The sequence below is a fragment of the Plasmopara halstedii genome (assembly GCF_900000015.1).
Source record: "Plasmopara halstedii genome assembly, contig: Scaffold_3060, whole genome shotgun sequence".
Classification (NCBI taxonomy): domain Eukaryota; phylum Oomycota; class Peronosporomycetes; order Peronosporales; family Peronosporaceae; genus Plasmopara; species Plasmopara halstedii.
The window spans coordinates 1,869,242-1,879,012 of NW_020189964.1; the positions used below are offsets into that span (position 1 = coordinate 1,869,242).

A 9,771-nucleotide genomic window follows, 5' to 3' on the forward strand; every position below is an offset into this window, starting at 1 on the left:
GGAAAGTGTTATTGACCTCATCTCACTTCATTCAAAGTGACCCGACCGACGATCATTTTGTCAACACAGTCTCGATGGTCAATTTCGATCCTATATGCTGCGCTATATAGTACGGGACAAGTCGATATCATCGTGCACTCCTTAAATCGAAAGTTACGCACGTGCTGGATCCCTCGTGGCCACGTCATAACGTTACTACAGCAAATAATAAAATAGTCTTCTGGATCCCTCAAGATAGCTGTTTAAATAATTGCTCTCAACATCTGAGAGCCTTCTTAATGATAATTATTTCATTGCGGTGGCAAGCTCAGCTACTCTTCCGGTTCCAGCTGTACTACTTCCGATATCCTCACATTCCATATTTAACTTGGAATGATTACACTTAGTAAATAATAGCCAATGGAGGAGACTGTGAGGAGAGATTCGAAATTTCTAAGACCATTCCGATTACTATGTTCGCGAGAGAAAACCTTCGTTACCACTGACATCTGGATCTCCACTGATTTACACGGTAGATCACCACACTGAAGAGCTGGCACGGCAAAGTCGTTATATCGTAACAAATGCAAGGCGCCCTTTTGATGATTGAGGTTTGAACATACTGTCAGTATTAAGATCTATCGCTTCTATCAGCAAGAAATTGAACAGTCAGTAATTTTCTCTTCATCGGCCCTGGCACATGTGTCACCAGCTCACATGAATTATATGTCGTCCCATTATAAAATACGCCAGCGATAAGTTTATTATCAATATCACATTGTACTATGTTCTACACGGATGCAGTCACAGCACTGTGACACTTGACGCTTTCTAAAAAGGGGAAAGCGTGGGCGGAAAGGGTTGTGCTGCCAAACTGTGTTGAATCACGTGCTATACATCCACGATTTTATTAGGTCCGCACCTTGGTCGTGGCTATCTAGTGCGAATTTATCCAAAAGCTGTGAACTAAGCTCATCGCAGTCATCTTTTATAATCAGCATTTTCATTTTTATAGCGTGTAGATGTGTCTGCAAATTCCCACGCTGCTCAGAGGAGAGAAGAAGGCAAGGGAGCGTCTTAGCAAAGACCAACACCTCAGAATTATCAATTAAATGGGCTGCTATCCGACAAGAAGCCTTCATGCAAAGCCTAGGAGAGAGTATGGTGCCGATGGCAGAATTAATCTCAATGTCTTGACTGCAGCGCGAGAAACAAAATCTCGGGCAAATCCTACGGGAGTCACAATAATAAATAAGACCTTCATATTGAGAGACCACAGCCTATGGTATTCGAGTTTACTCAAGAATTCCAACGGCTCTCCATTGAGCAGTTATTGTACAGCAGTAAAAATCGCCGAAACGATGTCTGATTGCGATAATTTCCTGGCGAGTTGTGGATGGTAACTGAAAGTATGTGCAGGAAGTGTACTGCATTTTATCGTTCATCACGTGGTGTCGATGATCCAAACCTCAGACTTCAGTATAAATTAAAAGTCATGATTTTAGTTTGAAGTATGACCCACAACATGGAAGAAATTTAATTATCTATTTTGTTCGCCGCCTAGCTGTTCTGTTTTGTGGACCTTTAAAGATTTTGACTACTAACTGTGGTAATACAAGGTCCGCATCGTAATCAAGCTAATTAAGTTTTACAATACAATCGTCCAAGACTGAGTCAGGGTCTGTAGCTATGACTTGGATAAATATCGCAACAGCATTTGTACCTGGGCGGTAATGGCCATTACCATATTTTATGCAGAATAACACATGGTCGACGCTACTGTGTTTGACTAGTTTTTTTTTTCACCATTTGTTTGCCACCGGACGGCCAGGAATGCTTTTAAATACTGATGATCTATTAATCGTTCGTAAAAATTGGAAAAGGGGGTACATTTTTTCTTGTCCATTGAATTTAATCGAAGCGAAGAAAATAAAATCAGACCAAGATTCTATTAAGTTCTCTAGAGGCCTTAGTTGACGTAAACGAAGAGATTGTAAACATTGTCTCATCCACAACATTATAATTTGCTGACAGCGCGAATCTACCACAATCACCATTTTTGGTTTCAAGGAAGCTTGATGGAATGCTCACTAACATACTATCGGCAAAGAATATCTTATCGCAACCCGTTTCGATAATTTCAAGAGAGATATTTTTTTCACTAAATGTCGGCAAATGACTCTGCACAATTTTGGATTGATTGTTTCAATATGCCGATCGAGATTCTTGTTCATTCAAAACGCAGACTATTCCACGATGCGAGCTCAAAACGCGTGGACTTAAGCGATTGCTTACTTTAATCTTGTATACATCACTGTTGCACGTTGTAAGATGCGTTTATCACACTTAGATTTTGTTTGTATTGTAGATGCAGGAATAGAATATCAAAATTTGTGCTGTCATAGCAGAGCTGAGGGGATCTTCAATGTAAGCATGGGCTTCTAGACGTACGTCAGAAAATAAAGATGACTTGGTTCTTGAAATGCATATGTCTCGTGATACTCTAAGAAATTCAATTCTGATAATATGTACTCCTAAATTTGTAGCGCTAACTAGACGCTATATACTATGAAGGTTATGGCTCCGCATTTTGTAAGTGCGTAAAGGCTCAAACTTTGGGCTTTTCAATATGGACAAGCTGAGTTGAGGCCTTCTCTATGAAAAGTGCACTACAACCCTGTTACATTAAGTTGCACTTGTTATCGATCTTAGCCAGATGAAGTGTGGATTATTTGAGTACTTACCCTCGCGTTACAGAGACTGATTTAACAAACAAGCGCTTGGCCAATTCGAATCTCGAGGGGGCCAAGAAAGTGGCGAGAAAAGAGTCAAAAGCGGAAATAATTTGTACATTAGGAATCACCAGCTTTGACAATACGCCAACGATATATGCCGAAGAGATCTCCAATCGAGCGTTGGTGAAGGAACAGACGATTCCGGCCATGATTACGCTCATGTTGAGCGTCCAGCTTTAAGTAACAGAACGAGAAATTCCGACAATCTCAATGACACCCAAGCAGATCCACAGCACGAAACATTTGCTAACTCTAAGCAAAGATATCACGTGCAACGCTGGGCGTTCACGACAAATCAACAAAGAAGGTGTTCCCAATCTCAGATGATGTGAAGCGATAGATATATCACGACTTGGTGACGAGGGATCCACGATACGTGATTTTTTAAGTAAGTGGGAGCTCCATGATATTATGTTAGCCCTTCAACCTAAAATCGACCCCAGATGACTAACATGATCGTCTTCGATGTGATTTCTAAAGAAGCAGTTTGACGTCTTGAACGCTCTTTCGATGCTCTGTCCAAAGCTGGTTTGGTGAGAAAAAGTAAATATCTTTTATTGGCGCCGAGAAGTAGGCTAACGTTAGCGTTAAGACAGAGCATACTTACTACCAACAATGTTCAGCCACACTTTTGCGCAAAACGTAGGTGCTGCTAAAAGTATGGTCAGCTGCACTTTGCTTAAAACTAACAACCAAATAAAAGGTATAAATCAACTGCTGATGAGTGACAACAACCTAGTCATCGCATCGATGCTTCGAGCGGAAAGCTCCGGGATTAACTGGTTTTGATGTAAATAAAGACTGTTTAATATGCCGGAGATGTTCAGGCTATGCGTTTGAAGATCTATTAGCCAATAAATACAAACATTGTTTCGGAGCTGATGAAATGACGTAGTGGTCTACGACATAAGAAAGACCCGCGGACAGATCTTGCAAACGTAAGAGTCTATTTATATTGACCAGTGCTACTGACCAACCGGGACAAAACCAAGTGACGCGGTCTAGCCAACGATCCCCACAAATACAGTGCCCGCAATACCAATATGAAACAACCGCCCACCAATCTTCCTTAAAAATTTTTTATGCCAGGGTGCAGAAGAATCGACTCGACGAAGAACTAGATTTTTTCGTCGAATTCAGACTCTACCTGCTTGCTCTAAGTCGTTTATGGCATATACATATCATGCGTTGTTGCGAACGTAACGTCGTAACCATGTTTTGGGTTGATAATAGCAAGCCACAATTGTCGCTCATCGAAGCGCGCAATTGCACACCTCACCCGCTATATTTTTCCGACGACTCGCTGTATTAATACACTGGCTCACAGGATACACATAATATTATAGGTTGATACAAATTACTGTATCAGTTCTCATCTGGGCGGCTAAATGAGTACTATGTATTGGTGATCTTACATATATAAGACAATGTGCGTACTTGTGCGCTGCATCGACGGACGAAGCCTTTGTTGCAGGCGGCAGCGTCTTTGACCAGCTCACACCTCCGGCAGATTACCCACACACGGTTTCTGGACATTCAAAAGGCGCGTCTGGGAAACGCTAATTTGTAATAGTTGTGAACAATCAAAAACAAAAGAGTTATCTCGCTGGCAGCCAGCAATTATGTGATTGGTGAGGATTCAGCCGTGCTGCTCCCAGACAAAGTAGATTTCTGATCTGGCTTTAAAATAGTCATTGTATCTAGCTTAGAGCCGTGTTTTACCGTTTCCGTATATTCATTGTATCGAGCTTAGAGCCGTGTTTTACCGTATCCTTGTGAAGATTGCTCAAGGAGCCAGACACCGATTCGTTTACGCCAATTACAATTTGTCCGCAAACATACGGGCACACGAAGCACGCGTATCGCGTTGTAGACAGCCTACCTGCGCAAGGAGATGGGGTTGCTCGTACGCAATGTTTTTACTCCCGCAATGCATGCGGTACTCAGTTTTACATTAGTAAAATCCGGGTACATTTGACATCACCACAAAGTGGATCGGGCATAGTAGAGAAGGGGTCATTGATAAAAAGAGACATGCAGACATAGGCATGGTTACACTTCGCAGCAAAATCAGAATTTTGATCTGAGAGCCAATACTAACATAATCGATATGTCGATCTAGCCGGTAGGCGACAGGTATACAAATTTTTGGGCACAAGCGGTTTTATCGACTGAAACCAATTTACCGACATATACAGTGGCTGCGATCTACAAGGTTAAGTTGCAATTGCCATACCAGGCTATTGCAAAAATTTGATCGAGATCAAATCCGAACATAAAGAAAAGAATGCGAGCACATCCATTGTTTTATGTCGGCTTAATAAACCTATAAACTGCTCAAACAAGGTAGTTAAATGTAACGTTACAGACAGAGCAGCATTTCCAGTATCCTTTTTAGCTGAGCTACCCTCTACTTCAATGTAGCGATGTGTGAGCCGCTGAGGATCTCTGTAACGAGAAAATACGCAGAAGAAACTGAGGTAGCAAATCCGAGATTCGTCTCATTCCATCCTCAGATGCACATTGTGAAGATCTAAATTTAGTATGCCACCACAACCAAAAGAAATCCGAGAGTCAGCCGCAAGAAGGCCGACCTTCGACGGTTAGTAAGGATGAGGAAGAGGCGTTCTTATTTCACGCGTAACGCTCGGTGGGTCAGTGGGTGCACGAGGGTTGTAATATGTACCTATTTGTGAAGCCGCTCCTATCAGTCGGAGAGCTCGTGCGAGTTTCGGACTTCGAATCGGCAGAATCGCCTGGCACTGTAGATCCTTCCGACAAGGCACACCCTTAGCCTCTATTCCATATGGAGAAGGCAAATATTGCTACTTAGCGAGCGCTTATTATTTGTGAGAGGCCATTGGTCGTGCAATAAGTGTCAAAGCTGTCTCATGGAGACGAGCGGGGCTACAAACAGCACAGACGTTTTGTGGTGATAGAAACTTCGACGTCCACATCGCACACTGCACAGTGGCAAGTCTAGCAGGAGAAAGCGCTTCATAAAAATGTTTTCTTTGCTATAGCTTCCTTCTAGAACTTTCAAACAGGTGATGCGACGTATAAACCCACCCAATCCTTACTGAGTGTAATACCTTAGTACTTATGACAGCGGCGCAAACTCTAGTTTTCTGTCCTAAGGTACAACGATTATGACATCACATCTCTAAGTGCAGACAGTATATGGGTGGGACTACAGCAATTGAAAACAAATCTCCTGCACTCGATTTGCTCTGGGCGTATGCGAAAGTTCTACATACATATTCGCTTATGAGCTCAGCACCAACGCAAGGAAGAACCTTAATCCCGGCCCGATTTGGAGTGATTCTTGTGATTGCAGTGAGGCAACTTGTGCATCCTGAGCCAGATCCACTCTTTTGGATATGAGATCATGTTGTACTTGTCCCACGACAAGGTGTCAAAACATACCGAGAAAGAAAATTACAGATTCCAAGACCAGTACAGCGAAGAGGCCAAACGTAGTGAGAGCTTTCTTCTTTTAACACAGATATGCCGTGTATCGCCGGGTCAGGGCGGAGTTGCTTAGTTGGGACTTGATTAGTTTTGGGATCTCCCTCGTATAATATGTTGGTGTCATTTTTAATAATGTCTTTAGCGCGTATACCGTGTTCAAGTGGGATCCTGTTGAGTCACGTACCCTGGTGGACTGGAGATGACTTGCCATTCACGCTGAGAAGGTCAAACATGCTACATAGCAGAGAGTGGAATGAGTTAGCAGATGCAGTGGAGCGGCCAATCTTGCTTAGATACCAATTCAAAAACAAAGTGAGTTTGATCTTCAGTGTGGTCCACGTCTTTGTGAAGGGAGTGCAACAGAGCAACTTGTGCACTTTGGTCCCTATACATCTGGTACAATCAAACTGGATACAATACCGTGTTGTATAATCGTTCAGCTCATAAATACAAAAATATCATATTCTTAACAATAACGGGAATCTGGACGGGAGAAAACCGAGGTTTACGATGGCTACTAGACGTGCGTCACGGGATGAAAACGATTTTACAATGAAGTACAGTGAAGAGAATATATTTGCTATCTGTCCAATTACAAGAAATCTTGTTATATGTGCTCTTGCAATAGCAGAGCAAACTAACAAATCATTCCTGGTAGGAGCGCACAAACCTATAATCTGTGCTTAAGCTGACGCGGAGATCGAAAGTCAAGGCACTTTCTGTGCAAACCGATCTCCCTGTGCAGATCCCTTCTATTCAAAATTTCATCATCGTCCCATTCAATACCAATAATGAATACAGCACGCATGCAATTTAGTCCGTGAATTGCAATCAGACCAGTCGTGCCGAAATAATTGGAATGCGGACCTAGCACTAAAAGGGTTCGGATTATCAAAAAAAAGCTTAATTCATTTTGTTCAGTAAGCGACCTCGGGTCTCCTTACCAAGTGAGTAAGCAATGCTAAAAAAAGCGCAGATGCGAAGGCTGTCGTCTCACCGGCAGTCAGAGAATGAAAATCAGCGCTCTTCTTGGCCGGTTGCATGCAATAGCATAGCGAAGCAATATGACTTCAAAAATAAGACATTGTAAAAGCTGAAAGCTGCCCAAGTAACCGCTGGAAACTTTTTTAAACTGGGGAAAGATTTTTGATTGGATCGACGGCGACTGTCGTATGGCGCTAGCTCTGCCGCCAATGACTATCTGCCATCAGGCCAAAGCAATTGCCGCTACATCAGGTATCCCTACACAATTTCAAAGCTATGTATGTTGATTTGCCCGATTCTGCCATAGATTTGCTCTCTCATTATCAATGAAGGTGCTCAGATTAAAAAAGTTCCGAGATAGATAAAAGCTATGCAGGAGCTAGACTCTGTAATCGACCAACACCATCTGTCCTCTACGTACAACATGACAGACGTTCAACCAAAAAAAAGAAAGCCAAAAATCTTGTGACCGTTGTCATTTGCTGCAACGCTACTGCAATTGAACGTATGTCAATCCTCAAAATAGTCAAAGCAAAAGAGCCAGCTTGTATTGCAGACGACATTTGGCTGATTCGCACACTCAGCAGAAAAACGCCTGGAAAGATGTTATGATCTTCAACAAATGGTTCAATGAGGTCTTTGAGCCTTTCGATTAGAAATGTACCGGCCACAAGGTGCTATTCATTTTAGACAACGCACAGGGTGAAAGATCTCTGATTAGGCGGATTATAACAAATGTTGTGTTTTTTCGAGGCAATGTCTTGGAAATAGTCAATGGACATGGGAATCATTGTGGCCCTGAAGAGGCGGTATAATTTTTGCGAACAATGGAGTTTATTGCTAATTAAATGACGCTTTCAAAGCTGTGGAGGGCAGTTACCAGCGGCGATGTAAAAACGACAGCGGCGCTGTAGGAGTGACCTTTGGCAAGCCACTTCATGTCTTGATGCAGCTATCCTTGTCAATATTGCTCATCACAAAAGATTCTCACAGTTGTTATAAATGAAGACGTCAATATTCACGACGAAGTGCAGCAGTACATCGATGACGACAACGACCAATCCGATTTTGTTTAATTCTATAAAGATTGACAAAGCTTTCGTGCTCGATTCATACTTTAGTGTAAACGAGACTTGCTCTGGCCTTAGTGAGGTGATTGCTGATTTAGCTGCCATTGACCTGCGCAAAAGCGAATAATCGTTCGTTGCATGATATCATCGGTTTGGAGGTCCGATCATGGAATCGACCCCCTTGAAATCGGAACAAATATTTTGAATCGGTCACCCTTTGGCAGGTTCTTCAGAGCGGGTATTCTGCGATAACACGTGAGAACATGCACAACAACCACCAGATGATTTTATTTGCTCTGCATTATATGATGAATCCGGTTATGTAACAATTCAGAAAGTGGGCGATTGTAGGATGCCGACCTAAGCGAATGTAGGCCTAACACAAGCTGCAAATGAATTTCGTACAAATTGACGGTTTGTTCTGAATACAATTGTACCAAAAGCGTAAGATGAATGCAATGTACTGTTGTTTATGGCGTTGTTCTAGATATATCGTGTGAAGCATCTTGGCACTTGTACCATTTACGCGCAAAGCCATAAATTCATTGATCGCTCTATTGTTTTGCTGTAAAGCGAGTTATAAACTATTTTGAGTTTGCTATTATGTACCGTATATAAGCTTAGTGCAAAACTGTATGGTGCATACATAATCTTTACTTGAAAATGTGTTAGTGAATTATTCACAATTCAACCAAAAACGTCTTAGCGTATTCTGCTTCATAACGCTCAGTAGCTAGCCAAATACACATACTTCCAAGTAGAACTTGGGTAACTGGTACTCGAATGGATTTTGATTCCGACATAAAGAGTCAAGAACTTTGATTGCCATGTTAATTCAGTATATGTTATTCGAGCTGAATAAGATCTAACATAACTCGCACAGACAGCCACCGAATTCTTCTGATTGGATGAGACTTCGCTTCTAAGTAGGAGGAGGTCAACATCGTGTGTCCATATAATTAGGCACATAGATGTGAATACGGCGTGAAAAAATAGCTTTAATGGTTTGCTGGAAAGATCAACACGAGCAAATATGATAGTGTGCAGCTATTAAGCAGCATATTTCAGACAGTAAAATGAAATTACCCATCACGTAATTGAGCTGAAGAAATATGCTTCAAGTTTATTGTAAGCTTATACCTTAAAAGGACCATGTGTTTTCTCCATTCGCGACTGATATCTGAATTGTTTTGCAAAAAATCCCTGTGTTAAGGATCTGGTCCGACCAGCACTGAATCAAAAACTCTACCACCGGGAATACAATTGGGAATTTTATCGACTACTCATTCTCAATTCTTCCAAATATCTCGAACAAGGATGCTCTCAACGGTCTTGTGTACGATTGCTTTTTTCAATTTGGCAAATGCCGACGATGGAGTGCAACCTGTGATCAACAAGTTACAGTACGACAAGATTAAGCCGTTCCCTGCCACTGAACGCGATTGCCCCATCAATGAGATCGCTTTAGATTT

The 9,771-nt window shown here is 42.0% G+C and overlaps 3 protein-coding genes across 3 annotated transcripts; 2 read left to right on the forward strand and 1 right to left on the reverse strand.

Annotated features, from left to right (window-relative positions):
• The first annotated feature begins 5,863 nt into the window (after positions 1–5,863).
• On the forward strand, positions 5,864–6,547 carry PHALS_15192 (uncharacterized protein). The gene has a single exon (XM_036407239.1). The coding sequence runs from the start codon at positions 5,955–5,957 to the stop codon at positions 6,156–6,158; it is 204 nt and encodes a 67-aa protein (XP_036263481.1). The 5' UTR covers positions 5,864–5,954; the 3' UTR covers positions 6,159–6,547.
• Positions 6,548–8,099: 1,552 nt separating this feature from the next.
• Positions 8,100–8,712, reverse strand: PHALS_15191 (uncharacterized protein). The gene has a single exon (XM_036407240.1). The coding sequence runs from the start codon at positions 8,402–8,404 to the stop codon at positions 8,204–8,206; it is 201 nt and encodes a 66-aa protein (XP_036263482.1). The 5' UTR covers positions 8,405–8,712; the 3' UTR covers positions 8,100–8,203.
• A 699-nt stretch (positions 8,713–9,411) lies between these two features.
• Positions 9,412–9,689, forward strand: PHALS_06883 (uncharacterized protein; the record flags this gene model as incomplete). Its single annotated transcript, XM_024720251.1, has 2 exons — positions 9,412–9,420; positions 9,513–9,689. 2 exons carry the CDS (start codon positions 9,412–9,414, stop codon positions 9,687–9,689), a joined length of 186 nt encoding a protein of 61 aa, XP_024585468.1.
• Positions 9,690–9,771: the final 82 nt, after the last annotated feature.

Bases quoted from the DNA above. Each gene is read 5' to 3' on its own strand.
- PHALS_15192 (XM_036407239.1), top strand. From the start codon at position 5,955: ATGGGTGGGACTACAGCAATTGAAAACAAATCTCCTGCACTCGATTTG.
- PHALS_15191 (XM_036407240.1), bottom strand. From the start codon at position 8,404: ATGGCAGCTAAATCAGCAATCACCTCACTAAGGCCAGAGCAAGTCTCG.